A 26,118-nucleotide genomic window follows, 5' to 3' on the forward strand; every position below is an offset into this window, starting at 1 on the left:
TTCTATGATGATTACAATGTATTTCATAAAATACAATTTTAAGAATTGTATTTCTTCAAAGTAAAAAAAAATAGGAGACAATAATAAAACTGTTCATGTAAGCCTGGTAGAAAAAAAAACTCTGTTAAAGTACAAACAAAGATGACTCAAGCTTTTCGGGGTCACTTGAGCGCAATCCACCTGGTAGTCAGACTTTTTCCTTGAGCTGACACCCCTTCCCTGTCTCCGAACCCGAACCCGAGCTGAGGCTGGACCACAAAAGCTTTCATCCTACATCAAGGAAATTTCTCTTTGCAACAGACATAGACCATCATAGAAAACCACAACCAACCAAACTGAAACGTCGTGGAGCCTAGTTCCAACTGATATACGTACAGCACAACTCCTGCACTAAGGCTCGAGGAGCATTTCAGAAGAGGGAGAGGAAAGATTCTAAGAGCCAGAGGAGCAGAAAGTGTGTTGTGAAACTGTGTCTCCTAGAAACGTCAAAAAAGCTCCAGCCATGAAGTTTCACTAACATAACTGCCTAAACCCAAGCTGAGCAACAATGGCGTCAATAGGCATGGCAATGAAGGCAGGGGGAAGCTCATGTAGCTTACACCCTACACAAAGAAATACAAGCAACTAAGGAATGCTGACAGCAGGAGAAATAGCCTTGCTCAGGCACCTGGGTTGATTGTCCGATAGCAAATGATCAGCCCTGAAAGCATACACACAAGTTACATTAGATAGACTGAGCAGGTTGTATTTATATATTTAAGAAATGAATTTTAAAGAGAACAAGGAGGAGCATCTTGGGAGTAGAAAGGGGAAAAATGATGTAAATATGATCTCAAATTTTTTTAAAGTAAAAATGCAAATTAAAATAATAAGAAGTAACTATACACCAATTTAAAAAGTGAAAATCCAATATTTCAATGCCACCAACTACTGAAAAAATGTGGACTGAGTTTTTATTTACTGCTGGGAGAATGCGAAACGGCATAGCCACTTGGGAAGAAAGTCTGGCTGCTTTCTACAAATCTAAACTTACTTTTCTTAAAGGATGCAACAAGCATAGTCCCTGGTATTCCCAAAGGAATTTAAAAAACAAAAACTTTTGTTTTTAAAAAAGCCTACAAACAGATGTATACAGTAGATTTATTCATAACCACCAAAACTTGGAAACAACCAAGATGTCCTTAGTAGCTGAATGTATAAATAAACAGCAGTGCGTTCAGAATGTCAACTCTCTCGCACTGCTACAAGAGAAAGGAGCTGTTTACCCGTGAAGAAAGGCAGAGGAAACTGAAACACATATTACTAAATGAAAGAATTCAACCTAAAAGACTTCATTTAATGGTATGGACATTCTTAAAAATGCAAAACTATGAAAACAGCAAATAAAGAGATGAATCCTTGCAAGAAGCCTAGTGGAAAATGGTGGGGGTGGGGGGAATAAGTAAAGCACAAAGAATTTTTTAGGCAGTGAAAATACTTAATGATAGATGGTAGATATCTATGCACTTATTTAAAAACCTTAGAATATGCCACTCTACTAAAAAGAAGTCTGTTGTAAATGATGGGTTTGGAGTGACAATGATGTGTTAATGTACGTTCAAGATTGTAACACGTGTACCACTTTGGCACAGGACTGTAGAGGAGGGGTGTATGTCAGAGGCAAGGGATATATATTCTTCCCATTTAATTTTGTTGAGAACCTAAAATTCCTCTGAAAAATAAAGTCTTGTTTGTTTGTTTTGGTTTAGTTTGGTTTGGTTTAGTTTTGGGTTTTTGAGACAGAGTCTTTCTAATACGTAACCTTGGCTGTCCTGGAACTCAATATGTAGAACAGGCTGACCTCACAGAGATTCATCAATCTCTGCCTTACAGGTTCTGGGATTAAAGGCATGTGCCATCACACCCTGCTAAAGTCTAGTTAAAATGATGCAATTTGGAATCCTAGAATGAAGTCCCTGTAACAGCAAAAGAACATTAAGGAAAAAAAAAAACACTGACGGTAATTTCTTACATTAAATAATTAAAGTAACACATTTATTATTAGCATTAAATTCTACTATTTTTGCTATTTTTCTATTCATCTAAAGTCATTTTAAAATAAAAAGCTTAAAATTACTGCTTAAATTCCAGTTTAAGCATACAGAACATAAAACCTTCACTTCTTCAACACTGATATCTATGTAGTACAAGGCATTCTTTTTCAAAGGACTACATATAATAAAGCCCTCGTGGCAATTAACTGCTAATGTGACATTATGCTCAGTTAATATTAACTGTGATCACAAAACTGCTTTTATCTGGATGAGATCTAGAATCATGTGGGGATCTAGAATCATCTTGGGGTTGGTGAGATCAACCTTTGGGGATGTAGTATGTTGATGAGAAGGCCACCGGTAGGCATTATCATTCCCTGGGATAGGATCCTGGACTATATAAAAAGGAGGAAGGGAGGCAGTAAGAAGGCTCAATCCATAAAATCATATGCCTCCAAACCTGACAATCTGAGTCCAATACGAGGAACCCACAAGATAGGAGAGAACCGACTCCCACAAGTTATCCTTTAATGTACACACATACACACATAATCTTTTTTGGGGGGAGGGGAGGTTCAAGACAAGGTTTCTCTGTAGATTTGGAGCCTGTCCTGTAGCATGAGGGCCGGCTTGTTGGGGTATCTGTTCCCGCCCGGTACCCCACAGTCAGCAAGTCCCAGAGAAAATCACACACAGGACTCCATAAGATACCCCAACAAGCTGGCCCTCATGCTACATATGGCACCCACGTGGATAACTGCATCCACAGAAAGCCTGAGAAAGCTTGGGAAAGAATAGAGTAAAGCATGTTTTCTTGGTAGCAGCAATTTCTCAGGTCTGCTCTGCTTGCTAGAGGCAAGCAAGTGCTCTCATCTAAGAGAGGCTTCCTGACTCAGCTTTAGCTGCAAAACTTTGTAGCTCATTAAGAGGTCCTGCCACAAAACACTTAAACGGTGTTGATGAAAAGCTGAACGCATGCTTTTCGGGTTTTCAGCTGTAGCAGGAAAAAAGCTGTGCTGTTTTAAAATGCCGGCTTTCTGGGCTGTCCTGCCAGGGCAATCTCTGACTCTTTCAGGCAGGCAGTCAGACTGAGTGTTGTCTGTAAGCAGAATGCTGCAGCTTGCTGGCAAGGACCTTGAAACGCCATAGAGTTGTGGCAGTGAACACAGCTCTGGCTGGTATCTCAGCCATGAGACTGGAAAGCTAAGGAATGGGCTGGATCTAACTGTCAAAGCTATGGCTTTGGTTCTACCCATTAAAGACTCATGTGGTCAGAAAAAAGAGAGATATACAGTAAAGAGAGATTCAAAGACGAAGAAAACCTCTAAATGGTTTACAGTGTGTTAAAAATACATGCAGGCTAAAAGGTTAAAGTCATTAAAAATAAAAAAGAAAGAAAGGGAGATATAGGGTGTGGTGGTGCACACCTTTAATCCCAATGCCTGGGAGGCAGAGGCATATTGACCTCTGTGACTTCAAGGGACAGAGGTAGAGATTGACCTCTGTGACTTCAAGGTGTGGTAGCACACGCCTTTAATCCCAATGCCTGGGAGGCAGAGACAGACAGATCTCTGTGAGTTCAAGGTGTGGTAGCATACACCTTTGAGCCCAGCACTGGGGAAGCAGAGACAGAAGGATCTCTGTGAGTTCAAGGACAGCCTGGTCTACAGAGTTATTCCAGGACAAAGATATACAGAGATCCTGTCTCAAAAAGTAAAAGTAAAAATAAAAGAAATAGAGGTTAAAATAAAGATGGAGAATATACAGAGAATCTTGATACTGTATGCTATTATGCTCTCTTTGAATTGTTTGAATGCTGAGGAAGGAGCAACAGCTGCTAAAAGACTTTTGTTTATAAATGCTGCTGAACTAACCCATGATAGGTATTTTGAAAATACCTTGGCTTCAAAATTGAAGTCAAAAGGTATGTTACTTTGGAGAAGAGATTTTGTTTTTGTTTCCACAGAAAATGAGAGGCTGTGGAATCATTCTGAGTTAAGAAAAATCCAGTTTGACAAAGGATGACCACCCGAGAAATTCCCGATAGGAACAGATGGCCCGGATGTCTGAGTTCTACATCCAGAACTGATTCAGGACTGCTGCCTGAGATGATCGAGACTCACAGGATACCCCAGTCAGGACTTGATTATAACTCTAAATTTTCTTTAGGTCCCCATAAGATCATCAGCACCCCAACCAGCAGGAAGTAGCCTGAAATACTACGCCCACATTCCCAACAAATGGACTATGGGTATTTTCCTTTGTTTAAGAAAAAAAGAGGGAAATGGTGTGGGAGAATTATCTGTATTCTGTCAATCATATTTTAATAAAACGCTGATTGGCCAGGCAGGCAGTATAGGCGGGAAAGCCAGACAGGAAGTAGGGGTGGAGCAAAGAGACTGGGAGTATTCGAGGAAGCAGAAAGCTTCCTCTGCAGTTCTGCCCAGACCACCAGAGAGGAAAGATGTAAGCTGCCCCACTGGAAAAGGTACCGAGCCATGTGGCTAACATAGATAAGGATAATGGGGTAACATAAGTTATAAGAGCTAATAAGTTTATAATCTTATGGAGTCCTGTGTGTGATTTTCTCTGGGACTTGCTAGCTGTGGGGTACCGGGTGGGAACAGATACCCCAACAAGCCAGCCCTCATGCTACACTGTCCTGGAACTAGGTCTTATAGACCAGGCTGGCCTTGAACTCATAGAGATCCATCAGCCTCTTCCTCCCAAGTGTTGGGATTAAAGGCGTGTGCCACCACTGCCCGACTCATAATTCTTTTTTAAAATGCTAATTTAAAGGAAAAGGCTAGCTGACGAAAGCATTTATCATTGTCTTCCTCCTGACTGTGATTGCAACAGGGTCAACTATTTCAAGATTCTACTACCTCACTCCACCTGCCATGATGTACTTATTGTACCTTGCACTGTAAACCAAAATAAACAACCATCCCTTCTTTAAGTTTCTTTCTGTAGACATTTTATTATCTATAAATTAGGATGTGTGTGTACCTACATGTAAGCAGATACACAAATGACAGAGGTGACAGGTCCCCTGGGACTGGAATTATAAGAGATTGTGGTCCACTAGACACAGGTGTTGGGATTCTAATCCAGGACCTTTGGAAGAATGGTATATGCTCTTAACCCTTGAACCATCTCTCCAGCACTATTTAAGTTGCTTCTGTAGGGGTAGTTTATAACAACGAATAGGAAAAGCAACTAGACACTCGCTGTCAGGTGCTGTTCTAATTACTTTACAAATATTAACCCATTTCCTTATGAGAATCACTCTGCATTCTTACTACATTCTCCCTTTGTTACATGAAAAAGCTGAGTACCCAAAGTCATTTCCCTAATAGCAGAGATGAGATTTCAGCTTGTGTTTCAGGACTCAACCACGTTCCTGTACTTATTTTCACTAACAAAGTAGTAGTACACCTTGAGCATACCAATCTAAAAGTAATCTGAAATCCAAAATGCTCCAAAATTCCAAATTTTAATAGAAGTTTTATAATATTTCTGACTTCAAATTGGCAGATCAGTTACAGCTCTGAAACTATTTCAAAATCAAAAAGACTCCAAAATATGAAACACTCTGATTCAAAATGTGGGGAAAACATACTGAACTGCAGTGACAACAGCAATAAGACCATCATCATATTAAAGCAAAAATAGATTAATGATTGACCTTGAACTATATGAATGCCTGTGTATAGATTTGTATAGATTTTACAAGGAAAAGTGAAAATTTGACCGTTGAGTGACTGCAAGAATAAAGTTACCTTCTGTTTTTCTCTATAATCTTCTCCTTCAAACTTGTACAAACTTTGTTCAAGGTCCATTCTAAAAGTTCTTAGAGATGCTTCTCCCATTTTTTGCATGCGTTCATTCATCTCTGCAGTCTGAAGTTGAATAAGTTGAAATGAGAAAATTATCAGTAAATTAACTTGCAAAAAATGCGAACTTCCTATTTATCTGGAAGTCAGGTTTGTCATGAAATATCTACTCAGCTAAGTTACAAGGGGAAAATGTTCAACATTAGGGGCTCAGCAGTTTAGATTCCTTGTTGCTCTCGTGGAGGACTCGAGTTCGACTCCCGGCACCACATGGAATTCAAATCTCCAATTCAACTTTACTCAGCAGCCTTTTCTATCCTCCAGGAACACATGCAGAAAAACGCCCGGACATATTACATTAAATTAAATTAATTTAATTTTAAAGACCGCATGCTGAGAGAGGAGAAGAGAGACAACATACTGTTCTTGAGATGATGGTTAACTCTGTAATAGAGTACAGACATACAACATGCAAGGCCCTACCTTCTATCTCCAGTCACACCACACACACACACACACACACACACACACACCACAAAATAATCCTAAAATTTTAACTTGTCTCGAGTATTTAAAAAAATTAAATGTTCCATTCCCAAATATTTTCACTCAGGCCTTCTTTAAAGGACGTTTATCAATGAAGATGTAGCCATATTATAATTTCCATTGTGTATCTTTAATGAGAGAAATAGCTAATGCTATCATAAAGGCAAAGTTAAACCAAAACGCTTTTTGCATATGGATATACAGCACAGTAACACAAGATTGTTCTATTACCTTTAAAACAAAAGCATTTTGAGAATCAAATTGCTTTTGAGAATCAAATGAAAAATTCAATAGTTTTTTATTCCCAAAGGTTCATGAGCTGCAAGTTTGGTCCCCATTGTAATGGTATTGAATTGGTGGAATGTCAAAAGATGTTGATTATGTGTTTAAGAGAGATTAAGGGTTTTCCCTTAGGAGTAATTTAGGTCTCATAGGACTGCTCTCTCGGTCTTGTGAGACTAGATTAATTGACATGACAGTGGGTTGCTATGAAATCGGGCCAGCTTCTTCTGCACACACACTCCCACCACATAATGCTATCCTCCATAAAGCCCTTACTGGAAGACAAAACTAGCACCAGGCTCTTGTACTTTCCAAAATCTCTTATCCCTATAGTCAGCCTCAGGTATTATGTTATAGGAAGACCGAAAGAACTGATATAATCCCGAACATGTTTTAAAAGGACCATAGATATGCAATCCACAAAATCTACACAATGATTAAGTGAAAAGGCAAACAACCCAGGTTTTTTTACCGAGTAAATTATGGGGAAAATACACATAGAGAGGATGGGCACACGGAAAACATAACCATCAATTGCAATGTACAGACTTCACTTTTTAAAAATAAAAAGGAAAATATTTCTTTAAGTACAACAAACTAGCTATGTAACACTTAAAAGTTTGAGTAGTTACTGGATATTAAATATCTGGTGCTATTAAAAATGCATTTCTGGTGAGGCAAAGCTGCGATGTTTTTTGTTTTGTTTTTTTTTACTTTTAGTGTAATTGGTGATAAACACATGGAACTCATTGCACCATTCTATCTACCTTTTCTTATGCTTGAAATTAGCCATAGTTTGCTGTAGAAAGGGCACATTAGACACAAAATTGCAATAATGTTAAACCACTTACGGTGATTTGACAAAGAATGATTTAATGTTTCACACAATGTTTACAAAACACTTTCCAATAGTGCACCGTACCTTAATACAGTGCAAAAAAAATATCACAAAATGCAGTCTTTCCATGTGCAATTACATACAAAATATACAATATTTTCAAGAAGACATAAATCGCTTAATTTTAAATGATGCGCCTAGTGTCACTGAGCTAAAAAAAATTAAAGCCCTCCCCAATGCCTGCAAACACAATTCTACAAGTTCTTAGGAAGAACCTTGTCTGGAACATGCAGTTCAGCAGAAATACAACACGTATGTGGAAATATGTGGATTGTAAATAACCCATCTTGAAAATACAATGCTATTTTGAACTAACCTTCTTTTCCCCTCTCTCCAGAATAGTTGTAATATCTTCATCTGTCAGCTCACTTTCTTTACAGGCAAAAACATGGGTGGCTCCATGGCGTATCATTTGCAACATTTCCTCTTTTGCCAGCTTGTTAGATTGTTGGTCAATGAGTCTTCCTGATGGCAGATAAAATGAAACACATTCAATTCTATGTCAAAGAAAGTACAGTATAATGGTTCTGATCAGACACTATTGAATTAAATCATACATAAAGCAGCTTTATGAGAAACGTTTGTAGCTCAAATTCTAATTGGTCTTCTTAATAAAAAACGCAGAGTCAGATATTAAGAGGTGAAAGCTGAAAGATCAGAGAAACAGAGCAGCCAGCCACTAGTTCTTACCTCTACGAAGTCCTCAGACCAAATGGTATCCTGTCTCTAGGACTCCTCGGATGAATGCTGTCTCTACGAAACCTCAGACTGAATCCTGACCTCCTGTCTCCTCCTACTTTATATTCTTCCTCCACCCAGCCATATCTCTTCTTGTCTCCACCTCCCTAGTGATTGGATTAAAGGCATGCGATCCCCAAGTACTGGCATTAAAGGTGTGAGCCACCACCTCCTGGCTCCGTTTCTCTTTTAGACTGCCTCAATCTAGTGTGGTCCAGGGTGGCCTTGAACTCGCAGAGGTTTCTGCTTCCAGAGTGCTGGAATTAAAGGTGTGTGCCACCACTGTCTGGCCTCTATGGCTAACTAGTGGCTTGCTCCACACTCTGATCTTCAGGCAAATTTTATTTGTTAGATCACAAACAAAATATAAGCACAAACATTGGTGAGTTTAGTGTTATTTATTTAATAAACGACTACCAGTTTTTCTATCACATTTTCTAGTTCACTATTTCAGTTAAAAAACTAAGTCAGAAATACTTTTTTGTGTTCCAATCTCATTTTCCACATAACGTCACCTTATGGAAAAGATTCTCTAGTGTGTATTTGTTAAAAATTTCCAGAAGCCAATATTTATCTGTTAAATAGCATAAGGTACTGCAAAATTCATGTCATTGGCATTCAACTATAACCTAGTGATCTTATTTCATATGCTGAAAGCATAGGCTTAAATTTGAACAATTACAACTGGCCTGGAGGGATGGCTCAACCGTTAAAGGCTAGGCTCACAACCAAAAAAAGAAAAAGAAAGATTACAAACATATTTTCAAAGATTATTTACATATAAATAACATTATACAGATTGATAAGTTTATATTTGAAAATATACATTTACAAATATAAATACAATAAGAATCAACTTAAAAAGAGGCCATTGATTTGAAAGAGCAAGGAGGGGTATGCATATAGGAGGGTTTGGAGGGAGGAAAGGGAAAGAAGAAATGATGAAAATATATTAAGCTAAAAATCAAATGGAAAAAATGATTATTGAAAAGTAATCTCCTTTGAAGGAAATTAAAAGTGTTTTGCTCCTCCCCCAATTAATGAAGTCCACATAGAAATACCTTGCTGTATAACAATTGAATCAAGTCTCAGTTTTATCTCAGCTCTCTCTACAATCCTCTCTTCCACTGTGTTTTCAGTAATGAGACGGAAGACTCGTACCGGCTTCTTCTGACCGATGCGATGTGCCCGATCCTGGCAGAAAGAGTCCCACTGTAAGATGCTGGAGACTGTAGACAAGACTTGGACATATAGCTACAGTGCTACAAATATCCAAAAATAAAACTCAGACTTCAACCTCTCTCTATGCCTGTCACTTGTGAAAGGTGGATGATGAATGTTAAGAATGTCCAAAGACTTCTGGGAACAAAGAAATCTCAAAGTGTGCTGTGCTACTACTGGGAATCTTCCAGAATTTCACAAGGCAAAACCCTTTTAAGATGAGGACAAAAAGTTACTAAGTAACTTTCGCTAAATGTGACCATCTCTAGGACAAAGAAGGTGTTTTTGCAGTCAGGAACAAAGTAGTTCGCAAGGGCTGCTATGTTGACAAAGTCTGCTTTATCTCACATCCATCAAGCCGTTCTTTCTGCTTACCAAGGCAATTCTGGGATACATAGTAAAGGCTCATGAATATTAATGAGATCTTCATAATTTTACTATACTAGAATTGCTCCAGTGGTTTATAATTAGCAAAGGTGGCAGGTGGCAAATTCTGGCAAAATATAAGCATGTGGGGCGGGTGTATTTAAAAGGCAGAAACTAACAGAACGAGGGGGAACAGAGTGGAGGTGGGGAGAATCAAAGAAACAAGGTAGCAGACGGTCCTTGTAGTAAATACAAAAACACTACAGTCAGTTTTTAAATGAAGCACATTCGAAGATCATTTAATGCTCTACAAATCTCTAAAAATTTAAACTCCAAACAACACTCCCTGAATGACCAGGCTATGATAAATGGTAAGAGAAACAGTTTCGTGGGTGGGGGTGTGGATGTGTGTGTGCACACATGCACAAAATTATTTGCAGAGGTGAAAAGATGGTTTAGTGGGGGAAATGCTAACTGCTCAAGCATAAGGTCCTGAGACAGTTTGAATCTCTAGCAGCCACATAAAAGCCAGGTATGGGGGCGCATGCACACTGGCAACTCTAGAACTGGGAGGCTGAGACAAATGGATTTAGGGTGGGGGCAAGGCAGGCACACTGACCAACCTTGCAAGTCAAAATGGCAAGCTCCAGGCTCAGTAAGAACCCGTCTCAAAAAAGACAGAGAAGCAATTGAGGAAGACATCCTTATGTCATCTCTAAACTTCCAGGTATGTCCTCTCAGGAGTGCACATGTGCACAGGCACACAAGCTTTCCAATGACGTCCTCAAACAGCACATTTTCCTTTTTCACACTTTTTACCTTCTCTTTCCAATTATTTTATCACAAGAGTGAAAATCTGACCTTTTCTAATTTTAGTACTAACGGTTTCTTTAACAGGGTGTAACCATGCAGCCCCGGCTGTCCTGGAACGCTCTCTGTAGACCAGGTTCACCTCAAATTCAGAGTGCTGAGATTAAAGGCACACGCCACCACACCTAGCCTAAAGACTTTAATATATATTTGTTACAAAAATAATGAGATTTCTTGTTACTACTTCTTATTCAAACAAACTCAGGAAGCCTCCTTAATACTCAAGAATAGGAAAATGCTGATATCTCTATTCTGTGATAAAAGCAAAACTATAGGCATTTAAGTTTTACACTTATATTTGAGATATATATGCTGATTTTCATCTTTTTTGTCTTTGCAATTAAGTGAGAAACTTTCATTCTAACTTCTATGAAATTCCTCCAAAGTTGTACACTTTAATCATTCATTAACTTTGTGCTATACAAACAATAGTATTCTGAGCTACAGTAATTTCTTGATATTGTTCAACATTACTAACCATAGCTTGTAGATCAACCTGTGGATTCCAGTCTGAATCATATAGGATAACCACATCAGCACTTGCCAAGTTAATTCCAAGACCTCCAGCCCTTGTACTCAGCATAAAGATGAATTTGCTGCTATTAGGAGCATTGAAGGCCTCTATCGCTCCCTTTTTTAATTAACACGGGAATATAAAAAGAGAAAAATGAATTACATTCCAAATCTTAAGAAACAGAAAATACTTTTATACTTTATATGTAATATTCTCCATAACCTAATGTTTTATAATATTCTTCAAAGCTATACTGTGTATGCAGTTGGAGAAAAGATGCTTTTATAAAAGAGTTTGCATATGCTATCCAATAGAGACAGACAGAGTGCAATCATACAAACAAGTTTAACTAATCAAATAATAATTCATTTGCATTCTTTGAAAATAATAGTAAAAATGTTCTAATTGATTAATAAGTGAAATATAACTTTGAGTAAAATGATAGAAACATCAATATCACTCCAAGGACTGATAAACAAGGTGTGGGTAAGGTCAATCAAGAGAGAGAAACTTGAGAAATGCAAAGGACAGTAAGATGGTCAATATCACTACAATGACAAAGGGAAAATGGGTAAATAATCAGAAAAATCAGAATAACATGTTCAGAGATATTTAGTAAAGAACCCTAGAAATTAATATATTGTTAACATCCTCTATACAAAGATCTGATAGAAATTAATTAGGAAAATGCTGACCAGTAGAAAAAGGAACCTGAAAAGTGAACAGCTTCAATTTACAGAATAAATACACACACACACATACACACACACATATGTGCATGTGTATGTGTGTGTATATATATATATATATAAAGCAAGAATAATGTTCATCTCTCGCTAGTAATAAAATAGATGCAAACAAATAATATAATGACATTTTAAGGATAAAAAATGATAATACTCAATCTTCATGAGGGAGCAGAGGGATATGGCTTCTGAGGGTATAAATTGGAACAATCTTTCTGGAAAGCAATTTGGCAACATGAACCAAGAGCCTTAATAATGGTCATACCCTTTGACCCAGTAATTCCACTTCCAGGAACTTATCCTAAGGAAAAAATGAGAGATGTGCACAAGATTTATGTATAAGGACTTTCACTGTAACATTATTTACAACAGTGAAAACTTGGAAACAACCTAAACCATCAACAACAAGAGAACACATTACATAGAGTAATACATCATTAAGGTTAAATATTTTCCTGAAACTATTTATAATGATTATTTATACTAACAAAGAACAATATATCCTGATTAAAAGTACCAGAATACTGATATATATATAATATATATTATATATATACTATATATATGTGCATGTATGTATGTATGTGTGTGTGTATGTAGGTATGGTATCAATTTCTTACATATTATTTCCCATAAAGATTTCCCAGAGAAAACTGATTTTGCAAATCTCACTCAGTACTCATATATTACTTTTATAGTCATAAAATGCACATATATGTTAATGCAATAGACACATATGGTCTAAGCTCGAGGCAGAGAAGGTGACTAGCATAACCACAGTTGGTAGAGCATGAAACTGTATAGCATAGAATACAATAAGATTGGTGATAGACACTCTGGTGTAGAGGAAATAGCAAAAATCTGGGAGTGAAGCATAACTCAGCTATATATGCATATGTATATGTATGTGTGTATAGATAGATAGATAGATAGATAGATAGATAGATAGATATAGATAGATATATGAGACATGAGCCTTTACCTTCTCTGACACATTTCATGTGGGAAAATCCTATCAGTACTTTATCCTGACTATTGGAATCATTTGGACCTTCAAGGTGCCTGGCTTATTGTAGCTGCTTGATAAATGTTAACCCCTTTACCAATAAAAGTGAGGTCAATTAAGTCAGAGGATGAACAGAGCCCTAAATAGCTTATTTATCCACAGGGAAAGAGTGAATACGAGAACTATTAAGGGGGATCATTATTGCTGATACACAGAGTAAAGAATCAAATGTATTAGGAAAAGACTTGATATTATTATATAAATGGGACCTCTCCCAGGGAAAAGAAAGAATGGCTCTTGGTGTAGGAGGTTCTTCTTTCTATGTGTTGCTTTCATTGGCTGAATAAAGAAACTGCCCTGGCCTTTTGATAGGGCAGCCTTTAGGTGGGCGGAGTAGACAAAACAGAATGCTGGGAAGAAGGGAAGTATGGCAGACGCCATGATTCTCCTGCCTGAGACTGATGCTGGTTAGATTCATGCCAGTAAGCCACAGTCAAGTGACAATACACATTAATGAAAGTGGGTTAAATTAAGATGTGAGAGTTAGCCAATAAGAGGCTAGAGATGGTGGGCCAGGCCATGTTTAAATGAATACAATTTCTGTGTGGTTATTTCGGGGGTTAAGCTAGCTGGGCGGTAGGATGTAGCCTGCTCCTCTTACTACAGGCTCTGGCCTCTTTGTATTCATATTTGATGCATGTAATTCAAAATCTTTGAATGGAAAACAATATTTGGAGAGGAGAAGAAGAAGAATTATTTCTACAACACTAGGTAATGAGCAGGGAGATAGGTCAGAAGTGATACAACTGGCATTTTGAGGTCAGATAATGCCTACTAAATTCTGTCTGGTGTCATCTCCATTCTAGCAAGAAGAGTCGATCATCTTGAACAATACTAGAGGTGCTATGCTTAATGAATAGGTTCTCAGGACTAAGCCAACAAAAGCTTCAAGTCACTGCCTTAGAGGACTTCAAGCTATAAGGTGGAAAATAATTCAAGCATTTAAACATTCTTTTATGTGTAAAAGTTATGGCAACTGTTTCCAAAGACCCTTAACAAAGAGGTCTGTGAGCTGTTGGCAACACTATACTCTGTGATACCCAGGCTTCAATAAGGGCATGAATAAGAGACAAAAAACTGTTTCAATGGAAAGAGCTGTGGAAGGAGACGAACACGGAATGAGAGTCCCACAGCCTATGAAGAAGCCCTGAACATATACAAAGACCTGTGGCACAATATATAGTGCTCTGTGTATTTTTAAACTGTTCGTTTGCACCTAATATATCCACCAGTCTTCACAATGTCACCAGGAAGAAGCATTTAGTACTACTTTTATCTTTATGATATTAAAGATACTGAGGCTCGCAGAATTAAATAACCTGTATACACGAGAAAGTGGTGGAGTTAATACTAAAAGTCAGGCCTTCAAACCAAGTTCTGTGTATTTTCTACTGTACCATAAAATTCTGTTCTTTTGCCCAGAGCATGAGTATTGATTTAAAGAAGAAACCAAAGACAGAGACCTAAAGGATCACATAAAAGAGAAAAATAATTAGCAAAGCTGTCAACAAAGTGAAATAATGGGTTTAAAATGCCTTTGGCCCATGATATTTGTGATGGATAATAATAAAGACTTACAAGAATTTGCAAATCTGAAGAAGACATCGGGTAGGTGCACTTACTCATGCTCCCAAACCAACATTTTAGTGTCCTAAAATCCCAAACTCATAAGTACCTACACCTACTTTGTCACAACTTCATTTTGACAAAGGCCCACCACAGTCAAGACTGCTTCTTAAGTCAATATTAAAGTTAGTTAATCATAAATCAGCAAAATATCCACCATTAAATTCCATAAATGCCAAGGGTCTACAGCATGAAACAAATCAAAAAATAACACAGAATTACAAGTCGGAGGGTAAGACAGGAATCAATGGGGCAGTGGCTAAAAAAGATGAGGATGGAATCAGACAGTGTTCTTAGAAAAGAATATCCTTGAAGAGCTTGGGATGATTGGGTGGGGGAGGATGGTGGAATGAAAGATAAATATGGAAGAAAGACCATGATGACAGTGAGAAATTCATTACCACCTAGAAGTAGGCCAGACTAAAGTTTTAAACAAATAGGTAAAGAAAAGTATTCTATAACTAAGTTCTGATCTTTTAAAATCTTGCTTCATTTCCTTTTCCTCACCTCTCTTTCTTCATGTGGGGTTTGTCCATCTAGTCGACAATACTCATAGCCACGCCACATACAATAATCCTCTAAAATGTCTAGCAGGCGAGTCATCTGGCTGAAAATGAGAACTCTTGACCCTAAAATATTTCACCAGAAGACAATTACATGACTTGTGCAAAGTGTGAAAATGTCATAGTGAAACACATCATCTCTGTGCAATTAATATATGCTAGCAATTTTAGCTAGCTTGAAAGCCAGAAACAAAATAAAGCATCATAAACAATCTAAATAATATGACACATGAACACACAGTCACACAAAAAAAAAACAAAGAATGTTACGTAAAATTATGTGCTTGTTGAACTACAAGGTTTTCATTAGGTCTTCAAAATCTTCTCACAGATTCTGCCTAGTCCTTAGGACTAGGATCTTCACTGGTCCGCTTAATCTCTCACTGAACTACTACTGCAGCTGTCTTCCACCTCATCTCCTGCTTTTACTCTCTCAGCCCAAGTAGAATTCCCACAAAGTGCTTCCAACATTATCTTCCTGACATACAATTCTGCTCATGTTACTTCCTGCCACTTAGTCTTCTCTAACTCCTCTGCATCCAAAATAGAAGTCTGAACACTTTTTGAAGTATGGCTTTAAAGACGTTCCATGATCTGGCACCATCGAGCCTTACCAAATTCATCAAATGCCATTCTACCTCACACGCCATAAACTCCTCTGCTGTGTTCCCTTTCACACCTGTTGATTGCCCTAGAAAAGCATTCCCCTTCCATTACCAAGAGCTCACTCCTACCCACATTCCCCAGCCTTCACTTCAAACGTCACCACTGGGAAGACATTCCCAAGCCTCAGTTTCTCAACAGCACAATGAAGGGCTCTTAGTACAATGAATTGCAGCTCCTCTTCCTCACTACACTGCCAGCTTCTCCAAGGCAAAGTCATTGTCATATTCATCTTTGCAATCCTAGCCTGTGGGACAATTCCTGACCAACAGTAAGTACTCCACAATGTCTACTAACCAAATAGATGGGTGAATGCAAAACATTTTATTCGTACACAAACCATTATTGGGAATTTATTCCACACTAAGCTAATAAAAAAATCCCTCACTCACCCTGTTCTTTAATTCTCGCCAATAGCTTATCCAGAGCTACCATTTTACCACTATTGCTGACAATGTGTTCATCTGTCGTATAAGGTGGGCCAGGCTCTGCCCCATCAAATAGATAAGGATGGTTGCAACATTTTCGGAGCTGCATCAGAATATTCAAGAGTCGCATCTTGTCCATCTTGCCAGAAGAGTTTAAAATATCGATATCTTTCATCAGAATTTTTGTATACCTAAAATGTTAAATTATAATTAATCAATTTTAAGAACACTTAATGCCATAAATAAATGTTCCACTAGGAATACAGTAGATAAAGGCAGATATAGTTTGAGGGCTGGAGGTATCGTTGAATGGTACAAGGCACATCTAATATGCACAGTGCCCCAAGTTCGATGCCAAAAGATAAAAAAAAAAAAAGAGGTTTTGGTTTGAAAGAAAATATGACCTCAAAAAGCAAGAAGTTAATGATTTGAACATTTTTTTTTTTTTTTTTTTTTTTTTTTTTTTTTTTTTTTTTTTTTTTTTTTTTTTTTTTTTTTGAGACAGGGTTTCTCTGTAGTTTTTTGGTGCCTGTCCTGGAACTAGCTCTTGTAGCCCAGGCTGGCCTCGAACTCACAGAGATCCGCCTGCCTCTGCCTCCCGAGTGCTGGGATTAAAGGCGTGCGCCACCACCGCCCGGCTGAACATTTTGTTTTGTATGCTACTTACTTATGTTGCTTATGGTCCTATGTCCATATACTATACCCATTACTAGAAATTATCATCAAAGACTAACAGTTCCAGCAAGTACATCTGACAATTATCCATTTACTAAAAGATTTGCTGAAAGTTTACAGTGAACTTTGACTCATTTGAGCTATATTCATGTTGGAGCCAAAAGCAATCTCAACTTCCATTTTAAATAAACACAACGGTTTTAAAAAGAATATTTGAACAGCACAACTTGACATTTAAATATAAAACATAATCGTCAGGCTGAACAATCAACAAAAGTGATTTTTAATAAATTCTTATTTATAAATTAATGATAGTGAATATAAAATATCTCACCATTCTCGTTGCATTTTACTCAGTCCCAAGTAAATCTTTATTTCCTTTTTAGGAGGCAGACTCTTCTCTACATCAGTTTTTATACGGCGTAACAAAAATGGTTTTAAAACCTAAAAAGCAATGATTACTATAAAAATACATAAAGCATTTACAATTTCAAATTGTGTATTTCATTAATGCTAGCTATTCAACTGTTAAAACTTTCATCCTGATACATAATCTAACAAATGCCAACAATAACAAAAAACAACAGTTGCCTAATTTCTCAGTAAATAACCACCAAAAAATGACTCCTTAGAAAATGGAAATGGTGCACACCTTTAATCCCAGCTCTTAGAAGGCAGAGGCAGGCAGATCTCTGTGAGCTCAAGGCCAGCCTGGTCTACAGAGTAATTTCCAGGACAGCCAAGGTTGTTAAACAGAGAAACCCTGTCTTGAAAGAAAAAAGTCAGAATAGAGGCTGGGCCAGGAAAAAAAAGAGTGAATGTCCAGCAGTCATAAGACTCTAGGTTCAGTTTCCAGATCCTCTAAACAAGAGAGAGGAAAATTAAATGTTGATGACATGACAGGAGAAATAAAACTAAAAATTAAGACAAGACCATTGTCTATGGAATAATTAATGAATTCTTGTTTTAAATACTGCTTTTAATACAAGATTTTTTAAAAATATTTATTTATTCATTATGTATACAATATTCTGTCTGCATGTATGCCTGCAAGCCAGAAGAGGGCACCAGACCACATTACAGATGATTGTGAGCCGCCGCCATGTGGCTGCTGGGAATTGAACTCAGGACCTTTGAAAGAGCAGGCAATGCTCTTAACTGCTGAGCCATCTCTCCAGTCCTAATACAAGATTTTTTTAACATAGGGAAAATAGGAAATGAGAGTTTCAGTTTAAGTTCTCTCCAAATAAAATTTAAATCTGTGTCATTTAAAATAATTATTGTATAAATGAATAAGAAGAATAGAATTCAATTTTTTAAAGACATGAATGAATAGATATAAAAGGTAATTAGTGTATACAGGAAACACAGATTTTTGTCACAAGAAAATAATGGTGTTCCAATTCATGGAGTATCTGCCAACAATGTGTCACACACTGCACCATTATCTTTACAGGGAGTAGTTAAATCCTTAGAAAAATCGCTGAAGGGTTCTTTTCTCAATTTTTCTAGATTTATTTATCTTATTAAATATGTGTGTTTTGTCTACATGTATAGTACTGCAACATGTGTGTGCTTGGTGCCCATGGAGGCCAGAATGGGGCATCATATCCCCTGGAAATGAAGCTATGCACAGTTGTTAGATACCGTGTACGGAACTGGACTCAAGTCCTCTCTACATAAGAACAAAAAGTGTTCTTAACTGCTGAGCTATCTCTCATACGATTATTTCTTTTTTATTGGGTTTTGTTTATTTGTTCTAGTTTGGTTTTGCCTTTTGGGTTTTTCAAAAGAGTTCCTCTGTCATGGGACTCACTCTGTGGACCAGGCTGGCCTCTAACACAGAGATCCTCCTGCCTCTGTCCTCCCCCACCCTGAGTGCTGAGATTAAAGGTGTGCGCTTTCACCACTTGGCTGAATATGATTATTTAAAGTTCTGTAAGTTCACCAGTCACTATGCTAACAAGTAGAAGCAGAATTAAATACTCAGACAATATTTTTTTCAATTTTATTTCTTTGCTCATCTAAAAATATTTCAGCATGTATATTTATTGTATAAATATAAGTATTATACATTTAAAATAATAATAATACCTAATTCCAAAGGTGCTATAGAAATTTGTGGTTGTTCATGCATAGAGATTATTTGTGGTGGACATGCAATAAACTGCAGTCATTATTATTAGATATTTATAAGAGATAATAAGACTGCTGGCTTGAGCATCTTAAACTTATCTAAAAGTTTATTAAACATTTGAACTATCTGTAAGACTTTGAGGCAAAAAAAAAAACCTCAGAATACAGTAGAAAGTTAAAGGTCAGTAGTTCCCAGATGTCCCACTGGAAACAGTGTCCAAGATTCCTAGAAGATTCTCAAAATAACAAGTTATATAGAATTCTATATATAATATGATGTCTTATATGCATGTATATATATGATAACTTTAATTTATAAATGCCACATAGAAATACGGTAAAATAATAATAGTAAAATAGAACAAAAATTAATACAGCAATATAAGTTATATAAGTATATTCTCTTTCAACAGAAGGAAGTATTTTGTATTAAGCATAATGACACTTCCAAGACTGGTATGGAAACTAGTGATAGTTCATGCATAAAAATTAATTATTGTCTTTATTTCTATATTTTCTATATTTTAGACTATGATTGATGTTGGATAAGTGAAATGATAGAGGGCAAAATGATAAAGAAAAGGTACTATGTAGATTTTTACAAGGTAGTTATGAGAAGTAAACTGGTATATCCTGAATTTAACAACTGGAATGTCACTGAAAACTATGTAAGACGGGTGACACTCATGTGGAATGGAGAGATATCAATGATCAGTGAGTTTATGAGTAAGCTTAGGAGGTTAGGCACTGAAGATGTAGAAGGAAACTTCTCTTTCAAGAAGGTTAGCTGTCAAGAAAAGAAAATCAAAGCTAAGTACCCGAAGATGAGGGGCATTGATAGATGGATGAATAGGGCAAAAAGTGCTTGTGTACACAGATAAACACTGGAGAAGTCAGGAAAGTTAAAGTCACAGGCATCCTTCAAAGGAAAGAGATGTTTAAGCTATCCTTCTTCTAGAATGCTGGGAATGGATGTAGTTTACAATCTGGTAATCCTTTGCAGCCTGAGGAGCCAGACTCTGCCCATATCTTCCAGAATTTATGCTTTACTTATCCCAGACTTTTTCCCCATAAAACCTTGAACATTACTTCCTGGCCATAAAACTCATCCTTGTAAGAAATGTCATTTGTACATTACAACAGCCTAAGTGACTTCTGTGTTATCTCAGGGCCAGACCAAATCCTGACTCCCACGGGATTATGTTTACATCAGTCATTCTCACAGATGCTTATCCTAAAGCACAGTTTCTAAGTCAACAAGAACCCATCTTACAGGCAAAGCCATATGGATTTTGCAAAGAGCTTCAATGTAAACATGTCTTAAGCATTGCTGTACTCATAGGCCTGAGTTAATTGCTATTAAAAAAACTTTCCAAAAATTGTGTTATGCTTAAATATGGCAAAAATAAACAAGAAGTCTTGGCTTAGCACCAATCAGGCTGAACCAAGTTTCATTTTTCCCTTGCATAGATCGTTTTCCTGACAGTTGTATATCCTACAGTGACCTCCCACAGATGAACAGATGATAGACAGACAGACAGACAGACAGACGGATGGGTGAATAGATAGATGCTAGGTAGGTAAAGAGAGAGATTATAGATGGCTTTCTCTCCTCTCTCTCTCTCTCTCTCTCTCTCTCTCTCTCTCTCTCTCTCTCTCTGTGTGTGTGTGTGTGTGTGTGTGTGTGTGTGTGTGTGTGTGCGCGTGTTAGGTCAGGTAGATATGGGTTTGGAAAATCAAAGCCCTTACACAATGGACTGTTGTGCATTTGCTATCTTTTATAACTCAGAAACATCTTCTCCAGGACCACAAGGTAGCTACCTGCACATGTTTATGTATTGAGGGAAAGGAAACAATACAGATGGATAAGTAAAAAAATTTAATCAGTTATCATGGGGTAACGTCCATTAAAAAAAAGAAATGATGATATCCAGAGTTCACATCAAAGAATTTGCCATTGAGCAGAGAAAAGATAATGCTTCCATTCAGGCAGCTCATTAAACAGAATGTACAGAGCTTTGGAAGACAGACCTGTATCAATAAATTCCTACCTAATGCCTTCCACTTTGTCATTCAGAAGAGAATAGTGCTACCTACTGAGAGACATAGAGGGCAAGAGACACCTGAGATGGAAGTCTTGAGGTTGAGGAGATTGGAATCATTTGTTAGAAGAAAAGGGAAAGAAGGCTGTAGAAGGTCATGTTGAGGGGGTCAGTATCATGAATTTCCAGCTTATCCTAGAGAACATGAAATTATAGTAGTTCCCACCTATAGGGTTGTACAATTGTCTTTATCAGTATTGAGCAGTCTCAGTATAACAAAATATACTGTTGTCACACGGGACAACAGCAAAACTGAAACCCAGAAGACAGAGAGCATTACTTTATTCCAGTTAGGAGTTGTCAGGGCAGGTGTAGCAGAGGAACAGGGGTGCAAAGGGACTTGACAGTACTAGCAAAAGAGTGATCCAAATGATAGAAAATAGTTTTTCAGATTGATACACTGGAGTAGGGATCTGGGGACTGGAGGTCTCTGTCATATTACAGAAGAAATAGGCTGAGTAACACATGGATCTAAGTGTTTACCAAAGATTGGAAAATGTTGAACAATAAATATGGGGCATGACCTGGAGATAAAGAGATGACAAAGATGACGGCGTGTGGACGATGGAACTGAGAGAGGGCTCAGGACTCTAGAGCAGAGGTTTATACATACAGCGCAGCAGCAGTGACTCAGAAGGCTCACTGGGCAACAAGACGAATACTGATGCTATCTGGAGGACTGGAGGGGTATTAAAGAGTAAAGAGGCCCCACAAGGAAGGACCACAGGATGGTGGAGACCAAAAGAAAAAATTAACTGGAGAGGCCAAAGAGAGCTTTGCTGACCATGGGGTTCTTAAAAGGACTACAAGGGAGAAGCAATGAGACTGAGGCAAACTTGAAGCCCACAAGTTCAGATTCTATTTTCTTGTTCACTTATATTCCATTAAATTTATTATTGATTTTTTTAACTACTATTACTTACTGCATGGAGTCTTTCCACAAGTTTTTGATCACCAAGGCAATTTTTAGTGTCAAACCAAGAATCAAAGTCCTGTGGAGGGGTGAAAATTCTAGAATAAGTACACATATTTTTTAAAATAAACTCAATACTCTATACATTTGTACACAACCAATGTAGAAATAATTCATTTTAAAACTACTTTCAAAACATTTTAATATGATAGTCATACCTTTTACTTTTATAATAGGTGAAAATTATTGCAATTGTTGACAAAATTTTAATGGCAATAAAAAGGAGCACTATATCATACAACATTCTAACTGGTTATGTCTAGTTAAGAGGACTAGGATTTTTTTTTTTAAAAAAAAGCCTTAAAATCCTTAAATTGTTTGTTCAATCTGCTGATCTCATAAACTGTGTTGATAATAATGAAAAAATAATAAGTCTCTCAAATTTAATGAAAAGGTTGAACACACTGCTGTAGACTCAGTCTATCTTATAAGTGTGGTAACAACGTGATATAGGCAAAATAATGGACAGAATAATTAGAAAGAATAGAAATACACTATTTCCCAAAATATGCTTACTCTAAAATTTGGGGACTTCCTTATTCTTTCTTGAAAAAACTAAAATACACAAATGAAGAATCACAAATGGAAAAGGTATAAATTTTAATTTATTTCCTCTACTTTTGAAAACAGATGACTCACAGGGTCAGCATGGCAATATGAGTTGTATCTGTGAACACACATAAAGGTTCAAGGAGAAAAATGACTTGATCAAGCTGTTCTCTGATCTGCACACATACACGCATTATGCACACAGTAAACAATACTAATAAAGGAGCGAGAAGAAGGGAAGGATGAAGAGGGGGGAAAAGGAGGAAGGGAGGGAGGGAGAAAAGAGAGTGAATGATTCTGAACATTAAGAAAACATACTAAGATGTATGATTTGGAACTGGGATTGGAGATCAGTAGTAAAGCATCAGTTAAATACCCTGGTTTCAACCGCGAGCACCACTACCCCTCACACAAATACTCTGTTCTAAACTTACATCTGCAGAATTAAAGACATCCGGCAATAAAAAGTTAAGTAAAGCCCAGAGTTCATGCAGGTTATTCTGCAAAGGTGTCCCAGTTAGAAGTAAGCGATTAGTGGACTTGAACTCACGAACAATCTCTGAAAGCTAAAAAATATATATACAGTAGTTACATAAGCATTGTTTTGACTTTTAGAATGCTCAGCATTCAGTTATATACTTTATTCAATACATCTGTGATACACTAAGACTTGAAAATTCACTTTCTATGGAAAAATACACTAGTTCAGGTGGCATTGCACACTATAATATCCTAGACATTTCCACACGTGAAAGAATACAAATCATATTTATATCCGAGATCCCTCCCCCACCATGAAACATTTTAGTTTTTCCATTTTGGGTCTCAGAAAATCAAACGTTTTCCATAGACTCCAAGCTACCATATTATGCCACAAAATCTCTCCACCAACCATGTTGTTCATCTACATGCATAGCTAAGCTCCAACTCAGCCTGGCCACAATTATTCAGTACCAGAATTGAACTCATTTTTTCCCGGTACTATATGTCAATATTTCAAGTTTAAGACCACAAAAAATATGACAAAAACATAAAAATCAGTAATTTTAGAAAAATTCCTATTTTCATAATGCTCTTAATGAAGCAATTGTGCTTTAACATGCATCCTCTTATCAAGGATTAGTTCCAATGTGAAATTAGTATGCTACACCTGGTGGTTTTGCTCCAGTTTTGTCCCTGTTTCTCCCAAAGTAGCCCAGTGATCCAAAGAAAGGTTCATCATTATAAGTGAAGTTTTTCCTACTGTCGAAGTTGAATGGCAACAAATCATTGATATTTTTTAATGTTAACACCAGACTCTAATTCACACAAGTCAGATAATTCCAGGAAATTACCTTTTTCTAATCCATAGCAATACACATAAGGTAAGCAATTGTTCAATAAAAAAATAAGTCAATGCTAATGATATCTGTACATCAAATAGTCTCAGCAATATTAAACTAATGTAGCATGACAGAGTTAGGCTACAACAGGAGAGCTTGCAATACCTAATTTGCATTTGAAATCTGTACCCAACCTTTATTGGTCCTATATTCAATAATTTATTCTTTATGGGCGCTTTAAAAAAATACTGTCATTCACATTCTGTGAATAAAACTATAATCTTCTAGTACTTTGTTTCTATTTTAAACACAGAAAAGTGGACAAGCAAGCCTACTAAGTAAATGAAAATTTGAATGAAGATATTGAGAACTTACCTTAGATTTTTCATTTTTTATTCTGTGAGCTTCGTCAATGACTAAGTATCTCCAATGAAACTTTTTAAACACAGATTTCTCTTTAATTACCATCTCGTACGAAGTCACACACACGTCCCACTCTCCTGGCATCATTTCATCACGGATCAAAGCGGCCTAATGCAAAATAAAGTTTGCTATATTACATTATGTTGACAAGGTGATCACCAAATTCAACTGAATGAAGAATATTAAGAGTTGTATGGGACATCATAGAGCATACTTGGTTTGTTCATTTGAGAGACAGGAATATCAGGGCCCAAAATAGCTTTGTAGTCAATAATTTGGCTGTGTTGAGAACATAGTTATCAACTTAAGAAAAGCAAAAGCTCATGTTACATGAGCCAGAAGATCACTCCATATCACGAAAGGCTCAAAAAGGACATGAATGACATGACTAAACACCTTGGTATTACAAAGATACAAACACTACTAACATAATCTATTTACCAAACAAAAAATACTTAACATATAGTAACAGTTCCCACTTTTGGTGACATTTTATATATTCCTTTATTTCCCAGTAGAAAAGAACTGTGTACTTTGGTAAGGTGTCCAGAGCACCTTACTATTTTTGTGAAGTTCTTAATATTATAAGGCTATGGCTGTGGTTTCATAAAGGGAATCTTCTCTATGTAGTGAAGGAAGCTAGTGAAAGACCATTTGTAACTGTTTTTAAATCTTCACAGGCAGTGACCAACATGGTGGCCAACTTGACATGAAACTGAATCTTCTACTCAGTGAAACAAGGATAAGGGATCATGATTTCTCGAGAGTTTCATGAAACTGGGATTTATTTTTTATTTAGCTTATCTAGTATTTAGAACTTATAAAACTCTAGACCAAACTTAGAGTTAGATATCTTGACAAAATATTGAAGGCCACATGACCCAAAAGCTCTCTTTTTGTTGGTATTAAAATCATGCACATTGAAACTCACTCATAATTGTGCAATCGGTAGTGACGTTGGAATTAAGAACATATCTGTTTCCATGCCCACTAGATATGGATTCCTCCATGATAGATAAAGATGTGCAATATGGCAATATGGTGTGGGAGAATTGTCTGTACTCTGTCAATCATATTTTAATAAAATGCTGATTGGCCAGGCAGGCAGTATAGGCGGGAAAGTCAGACAGGAAGTAGAGGTGGAGCAAAGAGACTGGGAGTATTCTGGAAAGCAGGAAGCTCCCTCAGCAGTTCTGCGCAGACCACCGAAGAGGCAGCATGGAACTTGCTCAGCTGAGAAAGGTACTGAGCCATGTGGCTAATGTAGATAAGGATAATGGGGTAACATAAGTTATAAGAGCTAATAAGTAGCCTCACCTAATGGGCCAATCAGCTTTATAACTTATAGAGATCTCTGTGTGATTGATTTTCTTTGGGATATGCCGGTTGTGGGGTACTGGGAGGGACAGATACCCCAAGCAAGCCGGCCCTCATGTTACAGCAATAGACCTCAAGATGAATTTATATCTGTCAGGATCAAGAGCACCTCTCTTTATATAGATAGGATCAAGAATATCTCTAATAACTTCACAACTCAAATGC

The 26,118-nt window shown here is 37.1% G+C and overlaps 1 protein-coding gene across 7 annotated transcripts in view; it reads right to left on the reverse strand.

Moving 5' to 3' along the window:
• Nucleotides 1–26,118, reverse strand: part of Smarca1 (SNF2 related chromatin remodeling ATPase 1) — a 73,016-nt gene that overhangs the window by 32,817 nt on the left and 14,081 nt on the right. For 4 of the 7 annotated variants that reach the window (XM_087902606.1, XM_087902605.1, XM_087902610.1 and 1 more), the window contains exons 7-17: nt 24,529–24,684; nt 23,266–23,397; nt 22,233–22,301; nt 17,406–17,515; nt 16,361–16,587; nt 15,250–15,371; nt 12,316–12,351; nt 11,269–11,421; nt 9,395–9,527; nt 7,912–8,060; nt 5,816–5,935 (exon numbers count right to left, since the gene is read on the reverse strand). In XM_087902606.1, coding sequence (XP_087758732.1) covers nt 5,816–5,935; nt 7,912–8,060; nt 9,395–9,527; nt 11,269–11,421; nt 12,316–12,351; nt 15,250–15,371; nt 16,361–16,587; nt 17,406–17,515; nt 22,233–22,301; nt 23,266–23,397; nt 24,529–24,684 — 1,407 coding nt within the window. The remainder of the gene's footprint in view (nt 1–5,815; nt 5,936–7,911; nt 8,061–9,394; nt 9,528–11,268; nt 11,422–12,315; nt 12,352–15,249; nt 15,372–16,360; nt 16,588–17,405; nt 17,516–22,232; nt 22,302–23,265; nt 23,398–24,528; nt 24,685–26,118) is intronic. The other 3 variants (XM_087902608.1, XM_087902607.1, XM_087902611.1) reach the window with 2 other exon arrangements.

Source organism: Myodes glareolus, chromosome X (assembly GCF_982192425.1).
Source record: "Myodes glareolus chromosome X, mMyoGla1.1, whole genome shotgun sequence".
Taxonomy (NCBI): domain Eukaryota; kingdom Metazoa; phylum Chordata; class Mammalia; order Rodentia; family Cricetidae; genus Myodes; species Myodes glareolus.